General features: G+C 42.5%; 1 protein-coding gene across 1 annotated transcript in view; it reads right to left on the bottom strand.

Moving 5' to 3' along the window:
• Window positions 1–7,774: 7,774 nt before the first annotated feature.
• Window positions 7,775–24,000, bottom strand: part of LOC138975225 (uncharacterized) — a 39,490-nt gene continuing 23,264 nt past the window's right edge. Inside the window, exons 4-5 of the mRNA XM_070347885.1 lie at window positions 14,613–14,740; window positions 7,775–9,400 (exon numbers count right to left, since the gene is read on the bottom strand). Of these exons, the coding sequence (XP_070203986.1) occupies window positions 14,615–14,740 (126 nt within the window). The 3' untranslated portion in view covers window positions 7,775–9,400; window positions 14,613–14,614. The remainder of the gene's footprint in view (window positions 9,401–14,612; window positions 14,741–24,000) is intronic.

The following is a 24,000-nucleotide window of genomic DNA, read 5'->3' as shown; positions in this document are numbered from 1 at the left end:
AGCTAGGCGCTTCGCGCCGTCGGCTCGGCGCTTCGCACCCGTATCTTCACAATATACTTTTAAACCCCCCCCCCCCCCATAAAATGAACTAGTCCGCCCCTGCTGCCAGGGGGGATATCCCCCTGGACCACCTCTAGCAACCCCCCCCCCCCCCTCCTCTTAGCCTAGTCCGGCCCTGTAAATGTTGTATTTTCGCCTTACGCGACTTGTTTTTGGCTCACGTAAGTGTAGCCTATGCGATCATAACTTTGTCTGTCTGTGCGTTTGTGCGTGTGTGTGTGTGTGTGTTTGTGCGTGCGTGTGTGTGTATGTCTGTGGTAGAAACTCTAACATTTGAAGACGTCACATTACATTGACGTCACATTATGACGTAAGAGGGTTAGACGTCACGCGAAGGAAGTACTGAAAGTCTCGGTCATTATTATTTTGAGCGCGCCGAGACTAGTTGGCAGTCGTGTCCTGTAAGTAGGCTACATGCAGACAGACAGATCTAGATCTAGTGTCTCCTTGTCTTTTCAGTGTTGTTGTTGTTGGTGTGTGTGTGTGTGTGTGTGTGTGTGTGTGTGTGTGTGTGTGTGTGTGTGTGTGTGTGTGTGTGTGACGGAGTGATTGAGTTTGTGTTACTGTTTGTCGATTTCTTACGTGAGCCTTGATGGCTTCGCCTCTTGTTGAAATGTGTCTTTGGCACGGTGTTATGGTATGCAAGCGCGTGAGTTTATGCATCCGTCTGTCTGTGACTACGTGTGTGTGTGTATGTGTGCATGACAAAAAAAAATAATCAGAAGAGCTCCAAATAATTATACTTTTTGAGTTTGTGTGACTGTTCCCGTAGCTTGATGTTCACTATTTACGAATTAAGGGACAACCAAAAATGCGATCTCTCTGTGTCATAACGGTCAGATAACGGTTATCTGTATAGAAGGCCGTTACAGACTCTTAAAAACCTGGCGTTGTCCATCTCCACAGCTCCATTTCGTAGCATTCCAGCTGTCTGATTCATCACAGCAAATGCCAGATTATGACTCGTCGCTATCAAGACGACGATGAGAAAAAAACCAGTGTTGCTTCCAACTGACGTCATATTTGTGGAATCACAATATGACGTCATGTCTGCATTATTCTGTGTCTTTGATTCTTTGTCTTCTTTACTTCCTTCTTATACAGCACAGCTGTGTTCAAAACACGTGAACAGTTCTTTTCTGAAACTGCTACTGAGCAAGTTGTTCGCATCATCTGTGAAGGCTATACACATCCTATCGAAGAACGGAAAACACAATTATAGAAAGTGTGATTAAAACAAGTTGCGCGAAAGTCACCAGGGACAGTATTTGTCATCTCTTTACAAACGATCATAACTTTTGAGCCCGTAAAAGAATGTTTCTGAAACTTGGCACACATTTAATGGCGCCATTTTGTGCAAAGTATACAAAGTTGCGTGCATGTCACATTTCTTTCTGGGACGTTACAAATGTTTACAAATGTGTAACGAAAAACCGTTACAACATCCATTCTCGGGTTCAGTTTGCTATAAGTACTACAGTAAAACGTATACAGATGAGGGTCTTTGTCATCGTTCTGTGAAATTTGGAGAGGCTGCTATTTGTAGTTTTTGACTGATTGCATTATCAACTGCGGCTACCCATCAAAAACACCATAACAAATCTTAATTTTTGTCGCTCTTTCTTACACGCAGGATTGCGCGACGGATTTCGAACGAAATGTGTATGCCCTTTTGGGTACGACACCAAACAAACTTTCTGATGTCACAAATGTTAAATAGCGTTCAGTTTAAGACACCGTTTCGACGGTTCAAAGTGAATCATGCCGTCAAAAAACGCAATTTTTGAGGGTAGGCGTGGCCAAGGACCTGTGACATCATACCCAAGTATTGCTCAGATCCAGAAAACACATTTTTTAGCAGAAGAAAGACTGAACTGATCTGTAAATACACGTATCTTTTTTTACCCAAAAACTGCTGTTTAACATCTGGGATATACCACTGAACAAATAGCCTTAACTGTCTGTGCTCAGTGTAGTATTCGTTCTGTTCTTTATCGCGTTGTCGTAGCTGAAGCTTCAAAGCACTGCGGCGGACATTTTAGTGAAGTTGAAATCCACACCTTGCTAGAAAAAAAAAAAGCAAAGCAATGAGGATTTGTTCAGCAAAATCCGTTGACGCCTGAAGTAACGCCGCAAAAGCATCCGAAAAAATAACCTGCCCGCCATGTTTCTTCGTTACACGCGTGCTGCGCAAAAGTTTACGACAGGGGGAGCTGTCGTAACTTTACGGTGAACGTAGCAGCGCAAGTTTCGCTACGCTCGCGTCATGCCTACCACGTTTCTATCTTACGGTGTCCGTATGCTCCGCGCATATGCGTAAAGCCGCTACATAGCCGACAAGACCTTGGCCACAGGTCTGCACCAGCCATGTGTTGCTCAGAATCACAGCGGCCCGCTCAGAGCAAAGTCGCTCTGGATTGGTCTATGCAACGGGCTCATAACGAGACAAATCGCTTCAAGATGGCGACGAAGAAGGCACGAATGCTGCAAGATATGAAAACGTTGTACTTCTTAAACTAGCAGACGATTCGGTCATTGTCAGAGAGAACGTCGTTATGATGGGAATTTTAGCTGGGGTAGTCCCAGAAACCTTGAAAAGCGGTGGATCCCTCGGATCACGTCGAAAACCACGCCGAGAAGACCGCAACACGCTACACGGCATCGCAGTTTAAACACCGCCGCCATCTTGGACGAAGCGCGCGGTGGGCGAGCATAATTATTTCAAAGCTGCTCGCTGAGTGCTTCGTGAGCGCTTTCCTGCACTGCCCCAAGAAACGGCTTTCTGTCATGCGCAGTGCGGGCGACCCGAGGCGAACCGCTCTGGGCAACTCGTCTCAGGTACTATGTGTTGCGTTGCAGGGGGGAAGGACACTAAGTGGTGATTGAAGCAAGTAGTCATCAGTGCCTGTGGTTAAAGCGTTATCTGACATGAAATCATGGGAGTTGTTCCGTCCCAGACGTTTCAAAAACGTTTTGGAACGTTGGCAGTCTCTTTGTATTTGGATTTACCGTCCCAGACGGATTTCCGTTCGTCCCAGCACAAATGCTACCGGTGCCTCAGGGCCCATCCTGCTTTCCGCTGCTCCTCCCCTATGACAGGAAACCCCAAAATTCTCCAAAAATTCGGCAATCCACAGCCATTTCAATCGGGATCCCCTGCCACCAGCAGTTTGGCAACAGCAAGGGGAGACAACCCCCCAACGCCTGTATAAAGTAAGCAATTGGAAAAGTGGCTCGAAGGTTACAGGCCGGATCTCGCCAACAAACTAGTTTTAGCTTTTAGGTATTGTTTCGACGTTGACTTCAACAATTTGAAGTCAGCATTAGACGACCCCACAGTCGTGGACGACACAATTAACAAAGAACTGTCCTTCCAAAGATTGATAGGTCCATTCAAACAACTCCCATTTTCTACATTTAGAGTGTCACCACTAGGCCAAGTACCCCCAAAAGATAAAAGGAAGTTCCATCATTTTTCACATCCAGAAGGCAGCTCCATCAATGACGGCATCCCGGCAGAGCGAACCTAGGTTGGGTACCAGACGATAGATGATGCTGTTCAATACATGCAAGCATTGGGAAGGGGATGTTTTATGGCTAAAACAGATATAGCAGATGCTTTCAGAATCATTCCGTTGCACCCAAGTCAATACCATCTGTTGGCATACAGTGGCGTGACTTGTGTTTCTTTGATAGATGCCTCCCGATGGGCTGCAGCGCTATAGTTGTCAGCTTTTCGACACTCTTAGCACAGCGCTACATTGGGTGGCAACAGAGAAACTAGCTTTGAGGCAGATGGTCCATGTGCTAAATGACTTTTTGATAGTAGACAAGTCTCCAGAACAGTACTCACAGGGGCTTTCAGCCTTTCTGGCTATGTGTGAAGAGTGCCAATTTATCCATCCGTACAAATGCTGCGAAGTATTTTAAGGAGGGAGGTGGGGAGTGTAGGCCTATTTTGTTTTGTTTGTCGGGGCAGAATAGGCCAACCATGGGCATTGCCTTCTATTTTTAATTCTGTTTCCCAGTGACGCCAGGCAACTTTGGCCATTTTGTGTTTTGCTCCCGTCTTTATTAATTTTATGTCATGAAATGCTGCTTGATCTGTGACAGCCTCTTTTGCTTCTCTGTCAGCCATATCATTGCCTCTGATCCATGTGTGTGGGGGGGGGGGGAAGTACGTAGGCTAAGGGTCAGTTCTGTTCAAGAGGCAATGATCTGGTGACAGAGGAACAATATTTCCGTCTGAGGCTCGAGCTCCTCACGGTTTCTAGAACCATTTTGAAGAGCAGTCATGCTGGTTTTGAGTCGGAGAGAATCACGACTCTTGTTGGAGGTCGAGGGGGGTCATTGATACAGTGGCATGCTCTTAAGATAACGTACATTTCTGCAGTGAAAATGGACACATCCTTGTTGAGTTTTTATTTTTTGAACTTATTTTGAGGTCAGGAATGACAAAAGCACAGTCAGCTTGGTCATCATTTTTTTTAGCCGTAAGTAAATATTTGTAGGTGATCTTTGTTATTGTTTCAGATTATTTCTTTTACTATTGATGAGACAAGTACAGGGTTATCTTTTTTTGTTACACCCAGATCATGATCAGGGATGATAATGGGGGATTCCATGAACCAAAATGGGAAGGAGTGAATGGGAATGTGGGCCATCCTACCTGGGTTTACCCCCACTTTCTTGGAATATCGGTTGAACATATAGTCTGCTAGTGGGATCGTTGCTTATTGTATTTTGGGTGTTTTTCTTTTTAGGTTTTGGTAAGAGGCCGAGGACCCCCCGCGGGTTAGGGGGAGTCCCATATTGGTTGGGACGAGAAAGAATTTACCCGATGCTCTCCAGCATGTCGTAAGAGGCGACTAACGGTTCTGTTTCTCCTTTTACCCTTGTTGAGTGTTTCTTGTATAGAATATAGTCAATGTTTGTAAAGATTTTAGTCAATCAGTATGTAAGAACTGTTAAGTCCTTTGTACTGGAAACTTGCATTCTCCCAGTAAGGTCATATATTGTACTACGTTGCAAGCCCCTGGAGCAATTTTTTTATGAGTGCTTTTGTGAACAAGAAACAATTAACAAGTGGCTCTATCCCATCTCCCCCCTTTCCCCGTCGCGATATAACCTTGAATGGTTGAAAACGACGTTAAACACCAAAATAAAGAAAGAAAGAGGCCGAGGTTATTGTGTCGAACTCAGCAGTTAGCTCTTCGTTCACAGCATTGTCAAAAGTACTTGCTCTTGATACGTACTGGGCCGACTTTAGTCCTTTTTCCTCATCGAGGGGCAGCCAGCCAGCCTCTTGATACACTAGTTTGTTTAACAAAGAAAACAAACCTGAATTTTCCAGCGATGGGACAATATAGTAATGGAAAAAAAAATCTAATACATCCCTTGACTTTGGGGTAGTGCGACTCTGTTGCTGCTAGCTTTCCGCTGGGTGGAAGCGACCCGAATTTCCCAGCGATGGGACAATACAGTAATTTAAAAAAAAATCTAATAGATCCCTTGACTTTGGGGTAGCGCGACCCTGTTGCTACTAGCTTTGCGCTGGGAGGAAACGACCCGAATATCCAAGAGATGGGACAATAAAGTAATGAAAAAAAATTAACTTAGGGGTAGCGCGACTCTGTTGCTGCTAGCTTTCCCCTGGGAAACGACCCGAATTTCCAAGCGATGGGACAATAAAGTAATGGGAAAAAAATCTAATAGATTTCTTGACTTTGGGGTGGCGCGACTTTGTTGCTGCTTGCTTTCCACTGGGAGGAAACGACCCGAATTTCCCAGCGATGGGACATTAAAGTAATGAAATAAAAAAAAAATCTAATAGATCCCTTGACTTTGGAGATGACAAGAAAATATCGGGACAATTTACGTGATTTGCAAAACATTTTACAAATCGCGGTAAAATGTTTTACATTTTTACAATTCACGGGTAAACAGCACTGTCCTTCACGTGCAATGCAAACATACCTGACATTGTTATCATTGACAAAGCGGATCGTGAAGACAGTGTTCATTGTAGAATTGAGCGTGTATTTTGACAGTTTCCTTGATATTTTCTACGCCGGTAAATGTGACAAGTACATGCCACTCTGTGGACAGGTAAATGAACTTTGATTTTTCTGCAGGGTAATCGTGATCAGCATTGGTAGCTTCATAGGTACTGTTCATAACCGTGTTGTTTAGGACTTTACGCTGATTGTATAACAACGCTATTGAACAAAACAGCTAGTACGGTGTCTGAGTGTCAGCGCAACGATAGGATCTTACCAAACATGGCAGACAAGATGCAAAGACCTGCAGTGTCAGTCATTGAAAGACTCACCGTCCATTTCTAGAAAATGCCAATTGAGATAATGCAATGTTTCTTCACCCTCGTAGCCTGATTTAATTCACCCTGATTGTTGGCATACATTCACACATCTATATCTATATACGACTTGTGTGTGTCCGTGTGTCCGTGTGTCCGTGTGTCAGTTCCCGATGCACGGCCAAAGTTCTCGATGAATCTGCTTCAAATTTGGTGGGCATATTCAGGTACACCCCGGACACAATCTGGTCGATGAAAATTGTCAACACGTGCTCTCAGCTTCCCAGATCCATTCCCAATAACTCTTCCTTATCCTCTCCAGTGTTTTGCGTTTATCTCCCTTCCTCCGTGTGGCGTCAATCCATATTCTTGTTACTATTTTTAGAAGTTCACTGTCCACAACGCTCAAACCATATTCCCGTTACTATTTTAGAAGTTTTCCTTTGTGTGGCGTCAATCGCGTACGGTGCGCCACTTACCTGGCGAAGCCGGGTACCCGGCAAAGCCGGCGTACGATGCGCCACTCACCCGGCGAAGCCGGGTATTCGGCTCTACTTCTTTCCGGCGAAGCCGGCTACCCTGCGAAGCGGGTATTCATCCAGTGTTATATACATTTAGGCATGTACGTATGTATGCAGGAATTATATGTTTGAGAATGCATTTGTTTATGTATGTATGTGTGTGCGTGTGCGTGTGTGTGTTTGTTTGTGTGTGTGTGTGTGTGTGTTTGTTTGTTTTTGTGTGTGTGCGTGTGTGTATGTGTGTGCGTGTTTGTTTGTTTTGTGTTTGTGTGTGTGTGTGTTTGTTTTGTGTGTGTGTGTGTGTGTGTGTGTGTGTGTGTGAGTTCGGGTGTGTGTGCATGAGTGTGCGCCGACGTGCCAGTGTGCCTGTTGGTTTGTGTGCGTGCGCGTAATGTGTGAGTGGTGGTGTTTGAAATAATGAATTGATGTGTGTGTGTGTGTGTATGTGTGTGTGTGTATTTGTGTGTGTGTGTGTGTGTGTGTGTATGTGTGTGTATGTGTGTGTGTGTGCTGGTGGGTGTGTGTGAGAGAGAGACAGAAACGAAAGAGAGTGTGTGTGGTGGTGTTTGTGGGGATGGTGTGTGTGTGTTGGCGTTTGTGCATGCGTATTTGTTTGTCTGAGTCTGTGTAACAGAAACTGAAGTAGTTTAGTTTTTATGCAGGTTGGTGATTGTGCAAAAAGCATTTAACTTTTATTTGATTTTTTTTATTAACCCCCCCCCCCCCCCCCCAACGTTATTCATCAACAAATTTAAGTTCTCTTGAGATAAAAAATAAAAAAAAAAACCAAAATAACACGAGGATAGCAACACACATCAAATATATCACACCTGAAAATCAGCCACATACTAAATTACACATTCACCAACACAACAACTTTTTTTGAGAGAGAAAATGTTTATTCATCTTTATTTTCGGGATAATGATTCTTACAGAAATAAAAGGATCAAACGACAGACTGATACGTCGGAAAAGGGAAAAATGCAAAGAAACAAATGAAGACTCTCAAACTGCACGGACTTAATCATTAGTCGAACGAAAAACAGCCGATGTACTTAAACTGTCTAAGTGGTTCTTGGCTTGGTATTTTCTTAATAGTGCTATAATCACCATTTAAAAGAGAAAACCGAGATATACCCGAGGCAAAAATTGCCCAAGGCTAGTGGGATTTTACTGTATTTTCTGGCTTTTGAAGCAATTAGTGTCTTTGGCGTTTACTCGTTGCAAAGCAATAGCTGGCAACATATTCCACGTGAATGAATTGTGTGGAACTAGTGTTGAAGTAAAATAATTTAAAAAAAACCCATCTAGGTAGTTTATCGTACACTCAGTTCTCTTTGTCATCGTACTGTTTTAACCGGGTTTCATTACTATTCACAATAGGCTATTGCAATTTCTATTGTGAATGTAATATCTAAATATCACATCTTGGTCACAGAATTCATGTATAATAGCAAGTGACATTCGTCATTCTAAAATGGTCTTAAAGTAAGTTCAAGATATGATTTCGATTAAATCAGCTGAATGCCTAATTGTATCTTAGCTGGAACATGTTTTTACTTCATAGTAAACAATTACCATTTATCTGTTCTTAATCGTTACGAAAGCACGACCATGCGAGGAAGATACAACAATTGCTATGTACAGACAATATATTGTTGATACATATTTAGTGAAAGAGAGATGAAACCAAAGTCTGCTTAATCTATTTGTTTTTCTTGTATAGTAACGGTGTTATTCTCAAATGAGAGTGATATAACTCATTTGGAAAGATGGTTCATAAGATGGCAGTCAATATTTAAAAGAAACTCCGTCATAGAAATTCGACAATGCTCAAAACCAAATAAAAACAAGTTTTTAATGTCCTTTATATGAACAGCGTGCGTTAGCTGTCTGTGCACTTTGTAATACATGTGTATTCAGCAACTGGGCTCCCAACGGACGCCACTCCTAGAGGTTCCCAGGATCCCCACTTTTAATTTGAAGAGGTTACATAGACCCCCACTGCGGAATTTTAGAGGGTCCAAAGGGTTCAAAAGTCGAAAAGTCCAGGTGTAAAACGTTGTGGTCACGCATATTGTACTGTGTACGATAGCTGACGATTGCAGTCTGAAAAGGTATCTACGATGCGAACAATAATGGAAATTTAGTGCTTCCAAGGACCCGCTCGTTTAAAGTTTAGTGCGTACCGGGACCGCTCCCAATATTTCCAGCACGTGTTTTCGGCTTCTAGTGCGTATAGGACGCAGGGACGCGCACTTTGGGGAGCCCTGAGCAACATCTAAGTTTGCCGAAAATTAGTTCCGGAATGTCACCGTTCACACAGACAAATGCCTCCGCATAATAACAAAAAAGCGTGGGCTCTTAGTGCTATCATCACTGGAAACTGATTATTGTTAAGATGCTGCTAAGATACTGAAGGCGAAAAGAGACACTTGAAACAGACAGGGTGTAAACTGTTGTGCTTGGTGAATGTCCAAAGCCGGGCAGCCACTTCTGTATCCTGTGGAAAGAAAATGGATATTTTCATTAAAAAAACCCACCCAGCTGTAATAAAGACGGCGACTGCAACAACAACAGCAACAACAACAACAACAACAGCAACAACAACAACAACAACAAAAACAAAAACAACAGCAGCAGCAGCAACAGCAGCAGGAGGAGCAGCAGCAGCAACAACAACAAAAACAGCACACACAAAAACCAACAACAAAAACTACAACAACAACGACATTGAAACAAAGTTTTGATTTTCAATTCAAACAGACACACAGACACACGCACATACACCACGACCCTCGTTTCGATTCCCCCTCGATGTTAAAATATTTAGTCAAAACTTGACTAAATACAAGTCGCGTAAGGCGAAAATACAATATTTAGTCAAGTAGCTGTCGAACTCACAGAATGAAACTGAACGCAACGCAACGCAGCAAGACCGTATACTCGTAGCATCGTCACTCCACCGCCCGTGGCAAAGGCAGTGCCCGTGGAATTGACAAGAAGAGCGGGGTATTCGTTGCGCTGAGAAGGATAGCACGCTTTTCTGCACCTCTCTTCGTTTTAACTTTCTGAGCGTGTTTTTAATCCAAACATATCATATCTATATGTCTTTGGAATCGGGAACCGACAGGAAATAAGATGAAAGTGTTTTTAAATTGATTTCGAAAAAAAAATGTTGATAATAATTTTTATATATTTAATTTTCAGAGCTTGTTTTTAATCCAAATATAACATATTTATATGTTTTTGGAATCAGCAAATGATGGAGAATAAGATAAACGTAAATTTGGATCGTTTTATAAATGTTTATTTTTTTTTACAATTTTCAGATTTTTAATGACCAAAGTCATTAATTAATTTTTAAGCCACCAAGCTGAAATGCAATACCGAAGTCCGGGCTTCGTCGAAGATTACTTGACCAAAATTTCAACCAATTTGGTTGAAAAATGAGGGCGTGACAGTGCCGCCTCAACTTTCACGAAAAGCCGGATATGGTTTAAACAAAACTTTATTCAATTTTAATCATGACAAGAACAATGCATGGATGATTACATACTCAAGCATATAATGCTTATTTCAAGCAATCATTGTAATTACAAAACAAAGGGAAAAGCCGGATATGACGTCATCAAAGACATTTATCCAAAAAATGAAAAAAACGTTCGGGGATTTCATACCCAGGAACTCTCATGTCAAATTTCATAAAGATCGGTCCAGTAGTTTAGTCTGAATCGCTCTACACACACACACAGACAGACAGACAGACAGACAGACAGACACACGCACATACACCACGACCCTCGTTTCGATTCCCCCTCGATGTTAAAATATTTAGTCAAAACTTGACTAAATATAATACAAGTCGCGTAAGGCGAAAATACAATATTTAGTCAAGTAGCTGTCGAACTCACAGAATGAAACTGAACGCAATGCCATTTTTCAGCAAGACCGTATACTCGTAGCATCGTCAGTCCACCGCTCATGGCAAAGGCAGTGAAATTGACAAGAAGAGCGGGGTAGTAGTTGCGCTAAGAAGGATAGCACGCTTTTCTGTACCTCTCTTTGTTTTAACTTTCTGAGCGTGTTTTTAATCCAAACATATCATATCTATATGTTTTTGGAATTAGGAACCGACAGGGAATAAGATGAAAGTGTTTTTAAATTGATTTCGACAATTTAATTTTGATAATAATTTTTATATATTTAATTTTCAGAGCTTGTTTTTAATCCGAATATAACATATTCATATGTTTTTGGAATCAGCAAATGATGGAGAATAAGATAAACGTAAATATGGATCGTTTTATACATTTTTTTTTTTTTTTACAATTTTCAGATTTTTAATGACCAAAGTCATTAATTAATTTTTAAGCCACCAAGCTGAAATGCAATACCGAAGTCCGGGCTTTGTCGAAGATTACTTGACCAAAATTGCAACCAATTTGGTTGAAAAATGAGGGCGTGACAGTGCCGCCTCAACTTTCACGAAAAGCCGGATATGACGTCATCAAAGACATTTATCCAAAAAATGAAAAAAACGTTCGGGGATTTCATACCCAGGAACTCTCATGTCAAATTTCATAAAGATCGGTCCAGTAGTTTAGTCTGAATCGCTCTACACACACACACACACAGACAGACAGACAGACACACACACACACACGCACCTACACCACGACCCTCGTTTCGATTCCCCCTCGATGTTAAAATATTTAGTCAAAACTTGACTAAATATAACAAGTCGCGTAAGGCGAAAATACAATATTTAGTCAAGTAGCTGTGGAACTCACAGAATGAAAGTGAACGCAATGTAATTTTTCAGCAAGACCGTATACTCGTAGCATCGTCAGTCCACCGCTCATGGCAAAGGCAGTGAAATTGACAAGAAGAGCGGGGTAGTAGTTGCGCTAAGAAGGATAGCACGCTTTTCTGTACCTCTCTTTGTTTTTAACTTTCTGAGCGTGTTTTTAATCCAAACATATCATATCTATATGTTTTTGGAATCAGGAACCGACAAGGAATAAGATGAAAGTGTTTTTAAATTGATTTGGACAATTTAATTTTGATAATAATTTTTATATATTTAATTTTCAGAGCTTGTTTTTAATCCGAATATAACATATTTATATGTTTTTGGAATCAGCAAATGATGGAGAATAAGATAAACGTAAATTTGGATCGTTTTATAAATTTTTATTTTTTTTTACAATTTTCAGATTTTTAATGACCAAAGTCATTAATTAATTTTTAAGCCACCAAGCTGAAATGCAATACCGAACCCCGGGCTTCGTCGAAGATTACTTGACCAAAATTTCAACCAATTTAGTTGAAAAATGAGGGCGTGACAGTGCCGCCTCAACTTTCACGAAAAGCCGGATATGACGTCATCAAAGACATTTATCCAAAAAATGAAAAAAACGTTCGGGGATTTCATACCCAGGAACTCTCATGTCAAATTTCATAAAGATCGGTCCAGTAGTTTAGTCTGAATCGCTCTACACACACACACACACACACACACGCACGCACGCACACACACACGCACATACACCACGACCCTCGTTTCGATTCCCCCTCGATGTTAAAATATTTAGTCAAAACTTGACTAAATATAAAAAGGGAAGCGAGATTAACCTGGTCTGGTGTCCAGCACACGTGAACGTGCCTGGCAACGAGAGAGCAGATAAAGCCGCTAAAGAGGCTGCCCAAGGCGTAGGCGCCTCCGAGGTAGACCTGCCATTGTCTGCTTCTGAGATCAGTAGCCTTACAGACTCTCTTCTCTGGGGAGAATGGAGGAACAAATACATGCACACGGCTATAAGCTCTGGCTGGCTCATTCGGGAAGCCCTATCAAAACAGATGAACACCTATAATGCATACCCACGTATAATAAAAAGGATTAACTGCCTAAGGGCAGAAGCTGGGAACTACCAATTTCTAGAGCTTAAATGCACCTGTCAATCCGACCTCACCATTGCTCATTTGACTTTGGAGTGTGATTTGAACTCATGCCACTTTCAACCCCTGACTCAGTTTATAAACTCGAATAGAAATATTCCCGCAGTGGGGCACTGCGGTTATGAAATTAAAGGCCCCTCCTGTTTTTGGAACCGCAGGAGCTTTCTAGTTTGCTGTTAGGTAGATTTTTGGTTCCTCTTTCCTGTCATGCTCTCTTTTTCTTCATGAATTCTTTTCTTTTTTCTGCCTTCTTGCTCATTCACCTGTATTTTTTCCAAAAAATCTCTTCTCTTGCCGCTTGTCTCGCGATTCATGTATAGTTTAATCTGTTAGTGTTCTGATGTAAGCCCAGCAGTAGATAGGTTAAGCCTATTTTAACATACTGGAAACTGGTAATCTTCCAGTAGGTATTAATTTAGTTTTACTAAAGCCTGCTGGGACACAAGTAATGGGTTAGTGCATTTGTAAACAGGAATCGCTTGACAAGTGGCCCCCTTCATCCCCCCCTTCCTCGTCCTGATATGGCTCTACGTAGTCGGCTGGACGTTAAGCAACAAATAAACAAACAAACAAACAAACAAGAAGGTTAGAAATATCCTGCCAAATACCCCAAATGAAAAATTAAGCTATCTTTTAAGTTAATAAAGACCTTGGGTGGCAAGGTCCCAAACTTATCGCTGGACTTGTGCACACGCACCCACTTGGTCCCTGGATATGGAGAGACATTGCTGCGGCTGACGCCATTGCCTCTCATATAGCTACTTTATATTTTGTATCAAAACCTTTAAGAATACCATTTTATATCCAAGTATCTCTTATTACCATTTTTAATTAGATAAGCGAGAGTGTGCGGGGGGTGGGAGGGTGGTGAACCACTGTACATAAAGGGAAAGTTTGTGTGCGCGCCTGTGTGTGTTTTTAATCTAAGACAAATGTCGCCAATGTTTTTACAGAGTGACGTTAAATAAACGATTTTATCATCATCTCTGTTTTATGCCAAGAGACTGCCTGATGAGAGCTTCTCAGCTCGAAACCGGTAGCAGTCTTGGCTAAACAAAAACGGACCTTTTCAGGTTCAGCACTCTATGAGAATGCCCTTAAATGCACTTGCGGTGAATTCTCAATCATTTGAGGTTGTAGAACTCTCCTCGGGTTATTCTTGTTCAGTGTTGCAATCGGCTCCGAAAGGGTTTGATTCTCCAGTAGGCTGTCTATGAAGAGTTCTTTCTAGATCTAATTCTTACCCCCACCCCCCACGTCTTCCATGACCTCTAGTGTGCTCCCTGCTTTCAAAATTCCACGTTGGAATGTAGGCGGCGGAGACACAAAGACACAAACAAATAAGGAAAAAATAACCAAAACAAGCCTTCACGTTTTCACCAATATTTCGGCCTATATGCCCTTCTACCTTTTACTGGCTGTTGCCAGATATATATAATATAAAGAGAGAGAGAGAGAGAGAGAGAGAGAGAGAGAGAGAGAGAGAGAGAGAGAGAGAGAGAGAGAGAGAGAGAGAGAGAGAGAGAGAGAGAGAGAGAGGCGATTTGTTCTTCGCAGGGGGTATGCAGTGCCTTGGCATTGCCCTTCTACTTAATTGGTAAAAGAAGGCTGTTCCTAAGTATCTCGATATTTCCAAAAACTGTAACCAACATGATAAAGCGTCTGAGACTATAAGATTCGTGTATACAATAGATAAAGAGAAAGAGAGGGAGCGTTTATGATCACGCGCATGCAAAGGCGGGAAAGATACGTACATTTAACATCTGTCAACGAACGTGACGGTGCATCCTTGCCCACCGAACACAAGATAGTTGCAGTCCATTTCTAGACGACGGGCTAAATTTGCAATGCAGCGGGGTACCGTCTCACGTCTGTCATAGACCTGCAAAACAATGAGTTCAGCAAAACGATTAAGTATTTTACCCATTTAATCTTGATTGGAAATTTTTTTATAAGTAAATTTAGATATGGGACACCCCTTGAAATATTATTTATTTTTTAAAAGGGATTTAATCCCTCATGGGCCTGTTATAAAACAAGAGTAAGTTTAATTTGAGTGTTTGAATTAATAATATTTATAGACTGTTATTTATGTGATAGTGAAATAAATGATATACCCCAGGTGTTTCAAGGACCCCAACAGGCTTTTTTTGGTGTCAAAAACGCGTTCATTTGCGTTTTGGCGTGACTTAGGTTAAACAAGCATTATGCATGCCGTAGGAAATTGTTTTCCCACCTTCCCTCACAGGATTTAGTTTATTTCGGAATTGTTTTGGGCCATAATCCGACGAATTTCGTGGCTGAAGCGAGGCGTTTTCGGGTTCCGATCTGGCGGCCATTGTATCGCGAACGTCCACGAGAGTACGGAAGTGGTGATTTTTTTTTTTTTTTTTTTTCGTTTGCTTAACGCCCAGCCGACCACGAAGGGCCATCAGGGCGGTACGGAAGTGGTGAATTCTGGGTAAAATTCCGATGACGTCTCAAACAGTGAAGCAACTTTAGCTGCTGAACCTTAGAGTTTTGAGCCTGGGGGAGGGTCTGCGCGCCCCGTGATTAGTAATTTTTTTTTTTTTTTTTTTTAAATCACGTTAATGCTCCCGATATTTTCTTGTCATCTTCAAAGTCAAGGCACAAAAACTAAATCCCTTGACTTTTGGGGTAGCGCGACTGTTTATGTTTAGATTTTTGTTTTCATTACTAGATTGTCCCGTCGCTGGGAAATTCGGGTCACTTCCTCTCAGTGGAAAGCTAGCAGCAACAGAGATGTGCTACCCCAAAGTCAAGGGATCTATGGGATTTTTTTTCTTTTCTTTATTGTCCCATCGCTGGGAAATTCGGGTCGCTTCCTCCCAGTGGAAAGCTAGCAACAACAGAGTCACGGTACCCCAAAGTCAATGAATCTATTATATTTTTTTCCCATTTTTGTTATTGTCCCATCACATTCCACAACTTGGACACATACCACAACTTCAACACATTACCACGTCTTGAACACATACCACAACTTGGACACATACCACATCTTGGACAAATTACCACATCTTGGACACATACCACATCTTGGACACATACCACATCTCGGACACATTACCACATCTTGGACACATTACCACATCTCGGACACATACCACAACTTGGACACATACCACATCTTGGACACATACATCTTGGGGCGGGGATATAGCTCAGTTGGTAGCGCGCTGGATTTGTATTCAGTTGGCCGCTGTCAGCGTGAGTTCGATCCCAGGTTCGGCGGAAATTTATTTCACAGAGTCAACTTTGTGTGCAGACTCTCTTCGGTGTCCGAACCCTCCCCCCGTGTACATCCCACGATTGACAAAAGGGTCTTTCCTGGCAAAATTGCTTAGGCACAGTTAATAATTGTCTACCTATACCCGTGTGACTTGGAATAATAGGCCGTGAAAGGTAAATATGCGCCGAAATGGCTGCAATCTACTGGCCGTATAAAATTTCCTCTCACACGGCATCACTGCAGAGCGCCTAGAACTGTACCCACGGAATATGCGCGATATAAGACTCATTGATTGATTGATTGATTGATACCACATCGTGGACACATACCACATCTTGAACACATTCCACATCTTGGACACATACCACATCTCGGACACATACCACAACTTGGACACATACCACAACTTGGACACATACCACATCTTGGACACATACCACAACTTGGACACATACATCTTGGACACATACCACATCTTGAACACATACCACATCTTGGACACATACCACAACTTGGACACATACCACAACTTGGACACATACCACATCTTGGACACATTACCACATATTGAACACATATCACAGCTTGGACACATACCACATCTTGAACACATATCACAACTTGGACACATACCACAACTTGGACACATGCCACAACTTGGACACATTAATTACCACATCTTGGACACATTACCATATCTTGGACACATTCCACATCTTGGACACATACCACATCTTAGACACATACCACAACTTGGAGACATACCACAACCTGGACACATACTACAACCTGGACACATACCACAACTTGGACACATTCCGCATCTTGGACACATTTCACATCTTGGACCCATACCACATATTGGACACATACTACAACCTGGACAAATACCACATCTTGGACACATGCCACAACCTGGACACATACCACAACTTGGACACATTCCACATCTTGGACACATACCACAACCTGGACACATACCACAACTTGGACACATACCACATCTTGGACACATACCGCAACTTGGACACATTACCACATCTTGGACACATACCACATCTTGGACACATTCCACATCTTGGACACATTCCACATCTTGGACACATACCACAACTTGGACAAATACCACATCTTGGACACAGACAACATCTTAGACGCATACCACAACTTGGACACATTACCACATCTTGGACACATACCACAACTTGGACACATTCCACATCTTGGACACATTCCACATCTTGGACACATACCACATCTTAGACACATACCACAACTTGGACACATACCATAACTTGGACACATTACCACATCTTGGACACATACCACAACTTGGACACATACCACAACTTGGACACATTCCACATCTTGGACACATACCACATCTTGGACACATACCACATCTTGGACACATACCACAACTTGGACACATTACCACAACTTGGACACTTACCACAACTTGGACACATACCACAACTTGGACACATTCCACATCTGGGACACATACCACAACTTGGACACATACCTCATCTTGGACACATACCACAACTTGGACACATTCCACAACTTGGACACATTACTACATCTTGGACACATACCACATCTTGGACACATACCACAACTTGGACACATTCCACAACTTGTACACATTCCACAACTTGGACACATACCACAACTTGGACACATTACCACATCTTGGATACATTCCACAACTTGGACACATACCACAACTTGGACACATTCCACAATACATTCCACATCTTGGACACATACCACAACTTGGACACATACCACATCTTGGACACATACCACAACTTGGACACATACCACAACTTGGACACATTACCACAACTTGGACACATTCCACATCTTGGACACATTCCACAACTTGGACACATTCCACAACTTGGACACATACCACAACTTGGACACATACCACATCTTGGACACATACCACAACTTGGACACATACCACATCTTGGACACATACCACAACTTGGACACATACCACAACTTGGACACATACCACAACTTGGACACATACCACAACTTGGAGACATACCACAATTTGGACACATTACCACATCTTGGACACATTACCACATCGTGGAAACATACCACAACTTGGACACATTCCACAACTTGGGATACATTCCACAACTTGAACACATACCACATCTTGGACACATACCACAACTTGGACACATTACCACAACTTGGACACTTACCACAACTTGGACACATACCACAACTTGGACACATTACCACAACTTGGATACATTCTACAACTTGGACACATTACCACAACTTGGACACATTCTACAACTTGGACACATACCACAACTTGGACACATTCTACAACTTGGACACATATCACATCTTGGACACATACCACATCTTGGACACATACCACAACTTGGACACATTACCACAATACATTCCACAACTTGGACACATTACCACAACTTGAACACATTCCACAACTTGGACACATTCCACATCTTGGATACATTCCACAACTTGGACACATACCACAACTTGGACAGTCATACCACAACTTGGACACATACCACATCTTGGACACATACCACAACTTGGACACATACCACATCTTGGACACATACCACAACTTGGACACATACCACAACTTGGATACATTCCACAACTTGGACACATACCACATCTTGGACACATACCATAACTTGGACACATACCACAACTTGGACACATTCCACAACTTGGGATACATTCCACAACTTGGACACATACCACATCTTGGACACATACCACAACTTGGACACATTACCACAACTTGGACACATTCTACAACTTGGACACATACCACAACTTGGACACATTACCACAACTTGGACACATTCTACAACTTGGACACATTACCACAACTTGGACACATACCACAACTTGGACACATTCTACAACTTGGACACATACCACATCTTGGACACATACCACATCTTGGACACATACCACAACTTGGACACATTACCACAACTTGGACACATTCTACAACTTGGACACATTACCACAACTTGGACACATTCTACAACTTTGACACATTCCACAACTTGGACACATTCCACAACTTGGACACATACCACATCTTGGACACATACCACAACTTGGACACATTCCACAACTTGGACACATTCCACAACTTGGACACATACCACATCTTGGACACATACCACAACTTGGACACTTACCACAACTTGGACACATACCACAACTTGGACACATTCCACAACTTGGACACATACCACATCTTGGACACATACCACAACTTGGACACATTCCACAACTTGGACACATACCACAACTTGGACACATACCACATATTGGACACATACCACAACTTGGACACATGCCACATCTTGGACACATTACCACATCTTGGACACATACCACACATACCACAACTTGGACACATACCACATCTTGAACACATTCCACAACTTGGACCACAAGCGCGACCCTTGTTGCTACTAGCTTTTCACTGGAAGGAAGCGATCCGAATTCGCCAGCGATATAGGACAATAAAGAAATGAAAAAAGAAAGAAAAACAAATCTAATGGATCCCTTGTCAATGACTCTGGGGTAGCGTGACTCTGTTGCTGCTAGCTTTCCACGGGGAGGAAGCGATCCGAATTTCCCAGCGATGGGACAATAGGCTGAATAGAGACATTAGAACAAAAATTCTACATTTTTACAAATCGCTGTTTTAGGTTCGACGTAATTTGTAAAATATTTTTTACATTTTTACAAATCACGGGTTAACAGCTCAGTTGGAGGTTTAATTGGTGTAGACATACAGGCTGGGGGAGTGGCTTAGGAGCCGGCGAGCAAATAGCTGTACCGTATCAGCGTCTGTTGCTAGAGATCGTTCTTACTGCGGCGTCCGAGTTGAGACAGAAGTGTCCCATCTATCTGGGTTGATAATCGGGGATTAATGTAGAGTTGTATTCTCTTAGTCAAGTTTGAGGCACACAGTTTAAGAGGAAAAAACATTATCTCTCAAGGGTGGAAGTCAAATGTCTGCCAGACTCAGCAAATAGATTAGGCAGCCCATGATCACTGTTGAGATTGTAGTTGAAGTTCTATCGGATTTGTTGTTGGTTATGTTGTTGAAGACGTATATGTTCTCGAATTTGAGTTGATGTTGTTGTTGTCGTCGTCGTAGATGAAATCAAGGTTGTTACGTGTCAAATCAATCGTGTTCCACCTACTGTTTATCAGTGTAAAGCTGTTGTTGGTGGTGTTGTTGACATTGTAGTTGTTCTTGGTTTTTGAGTTGTTGTCAGTGTTGTTGTCGTCGTTGTTGTTGTAGTTGTTGCCCAATGTTGTACTGTGTTGTGGTTGTTATTGTTTTTGTTATTGTTGATACAGTTTTGCTGGTTTCTCAACAATGCTGTTGTGGTTGTAGTTGTTGAGGTTGTTGTTGTTATTGTTGATTTAATTTCGCTGGTTTCTCAACAATGGTGTTGTTGTTATTGTTATTGTTGATGTAGTTTCGCTGTTGTTGTTGTTGTTGTTGTTGTTTCTTTGTTTTTGGGTCCAGCCGATTCATTTTCACAGCCCATTCCTGCTTGAGCCTTGAGTCGGATGGAAACAAATGAAAACTCAAGCCCGAGTTCTTTTTTTGCAACTCCGAACATACGGCAGCAGCACACTCTCTCGGCATGATGTCGGGAGTACGCGTACGCGCGCATCCACGGCTGCAGCAAAGACGCAGACCGAGCGTCGCTACTTTCGCTTCCGATGCCTGCATGTGACGTCACAGCCAACGGCTTGCCGCCGCGGGGATTTTGAAGTCTCGCGTAGCAGACGAATTTGGCCGCTTTTTGAGCATGCATTTTGTGTAAAATTAAACAAATGCTACACAAAAACTGTGATTTACTGTTAGGTTTTTGCATCTTTAGATGCTTACCTATATCATTAAATCAACCCCAACTGCTTTAGCTGACCTTAAAAAGAGCCTGTTATGGTCCTTTAATACGTGTTTGAATTAACATTTTTAAAAACTGGGAAAATGATGACACAACTGTCGAAGTAAGAGATTGGACAAGCAAACGGAGACTTTTGAATTTATAGGCATGCATAAATAATGATAATAAAAATGTAAAAATAAAATAAATAGAGAATACTACATGGCTTGCTGTGTCGTACGTGATTTACACGAGGGTTTTTTTTTAAATATTGAACTGCGAGCGAAAGCGAGCTGTTCACTATTTGAAAAAGCAACGAGTGTAAATCTGGTACGACACAGCAAGCCATGTAGTATTCTGTTTATCCTACATACTGTACTTACGTGCATTTTACTGAACATTTCCTGCAGTCGAGGCAGCTAAATTGAAAACGCTTGTTTTGGAACCTCGATCTCTTCTAAAGCCTCGTACAATCTATTGCGTCAAAGCAAAGAAACGTCACTCTGAAAGTGTGGTGTGACGTGGTAGTTATAAAAATGCATCGAAGGTAATTAGCGAGCGCAATTTTGGTTTCTATAATGACGTTTGTCTCGTTGACTTTGTAGGCTAGGCAGATTTCATCAGATTTCACCTCCTGTGTGAACAAATTGCTATAAAATTTATTTCACCTTTTTTGTACTCTACATGCATCCATTGATCAGGTAAAACCGAGTTGGCCAACGTTTTCCCATGCGAACTATATTTTTGAAGCTTTTAAAGAATGATGACAACTGCGCAATAACGGTATTCCGAATATGCTCCGTCCCTCACTTCTCACGTCTATAACATGTCTTATTTTAAGGGATGTGCCATATGTCACTCATATAGTATGTAAGAAAAGCACATTCAGTTGATAAATAGGTTCAATTGCATTTATTTAGCGCGAAATAACCTTGCCGAAGCTCAAATCTAGCGCATTCGGTGTGGTTTCACAGGGCGCGTCTCCCGGGTCGCGTTTGACAGGTATGTGAGTTGACAATTACTGTGCTGATATTCTCCCTCCTTTACCCGTTACTGTTGCATTACACATGTGAACATGCACACGCACACTCTATTCAACATGACCTCGTACTTACGCTAAAGCCCGTCTTCATCGTCTGATGTACCTACACAGGCAACCTCGGTCACAGTGTTGGCACAGCTCTCCCCTCTGCACTCTCCACAGCCAGACGTACACACGAGGCCGTGTTTTCGGCATGAACATCTTGCTGTTCGACACTCTGTCTTGCAATTGCATCGGATGACATCGAGTAGATCACCAGGAGCAGCAGCAATGTCAATGAGAATAGGAAGCATGGCGCCTTGAACAATCTTCCATCCCCAGTCCATCGGATCCAGGAGGAACTGTTCTTGATGCAAGTGCATCCATTCTTGCACCTGGAAGTATGTTCTCATGGAATGGAATTTAGCTGCTGCTGATGTAGGTGGGAGTTTGCAGGGCTGAAACGATGAGGTACATGTAGAGACTTTCTGCATGTACTTGATGTAGCGGAGGAAGTTCAAAGTGTCTCTTTCCTTCCCCCCATAGAGTTCTACAAAGGCCCTTTCTCCTGCTCCTATCAGCTCATCAGTGTGTAACCGAGTGCCGAAACACTACGATCACCTCGGGAGGCGAAGTGCAATCAAACAGGATTGAAAATGTTAGAGCTAATTTCTTAGCCCTATAAAAACTGTTATGCAAACCCGAAGGTTTCCATGAACATACAGACAATCGGAAACCACCAGACCCCATCACAAACAGAATTCTACAAGAACTAGAAGGGGGAGTTTACGTCCTCTAAGAAACTATTTCTATTTGGGACAAGAGTTGGTGACTGGAGCTAAGAATTCTACAATACACCGGTGTTGACTTTTAAAGGCCAACAACTCGGGTGCAAAGTCTGCTGTGAAAGGAGCGGAAGCCTCCCCTGTCACAATCGCCCCCGTTTGAATGAACTTCGTCCCGAAGTTCCGAACCGGGGGACCACTGTCCATCCCAAGTTCGCAGAATGGGAACAGCACGAAAATGTTCAGTGGTCATATTATGCCATTACCTGAACATATCATGCCGAGTCCCATCCCTGCTCGCAAGCACCAGATGTAACCGAGTAACGAAACACTACGATCACCTCGGGAGGCGAAGTGCAATCAAACAGGATTGAAAATGTTAGGGCTAATTTCTTAGCCTTATAAAAACTGTTATGCAAACCCGAAGGTTTCCATGAACATACAGACAATCGGAAACCACCAGACCCCATCACAAACAGAATTCTACAATACACCGGTGTTGACTTTTAAAGGCCAACAACTCGGGTGCAGAGTCTGCTGTGAAAGGAGCGGTAGCCTCCCCTGTCACAAGTGTCTCTGCAAGGACTGGCGCTGAAGACATGGGCCTGCTGCACGAACACTGTTGACTGGGTCAATTTCGTTAAACACATTGGTTTTCCAATCCCGAATGGACTGCTAATTGTATCGCATCCACCAAAGGCGTGCGCAAACAGGATGTTCTCACAAACTTGAGATCCAAGAACAGTCTGGACTTTTCTGATGTCCCACACTTTTGCAGCTGATTTTGCTGTCGATGATCTCACTGATGTGAAGAAGACGGGGCAGTGATCTGGCGTAAGATGGTACAACAGAAGGATGAGCAGATCGGTGTCCTCGCCAACCAGAATCACGTTTCCCTTCCTTGCCAATTCCAGAGAAGTCTTTACGACGAGCCTATCAGCATCAGCAGTTGTATGGACAGTGTCAAAACCGTGCTGTGAAAAACGGGAACTAAGGAGGTTGATGAACCGCTGTTTGTTGTTTGGATTCGTCAGGAAGCGCTCCTTTGGTTCGCACAGGACCATGTCACCCTCAAAAGTGATGGCACATGCTGTATTGGCTCTGCTTGTTCTTCGCAAATGGGCTGCATCTTTGGTGGTA

The sequence above is a fragment of the Littorina saxatilis genome, linkage group LG9 (assembly GCF_037325665.1).
Source record: "Littorina saxatilis isolate snail1 linkage group LG9, US_GU_Lsax_2.0, whole genome shotgun sequence".
NCBI lineage: Eukaryota > Metazoa > Mollusca > Gastropoda > Littorinimorpha > Littorinidae > Littorina > Littorina saxatilis.
The sequence above is the reverse complement of the archived record's forward strand: the minus strand, read 5'-3'. Positions and strand labels throughout refer to the sequence as shown.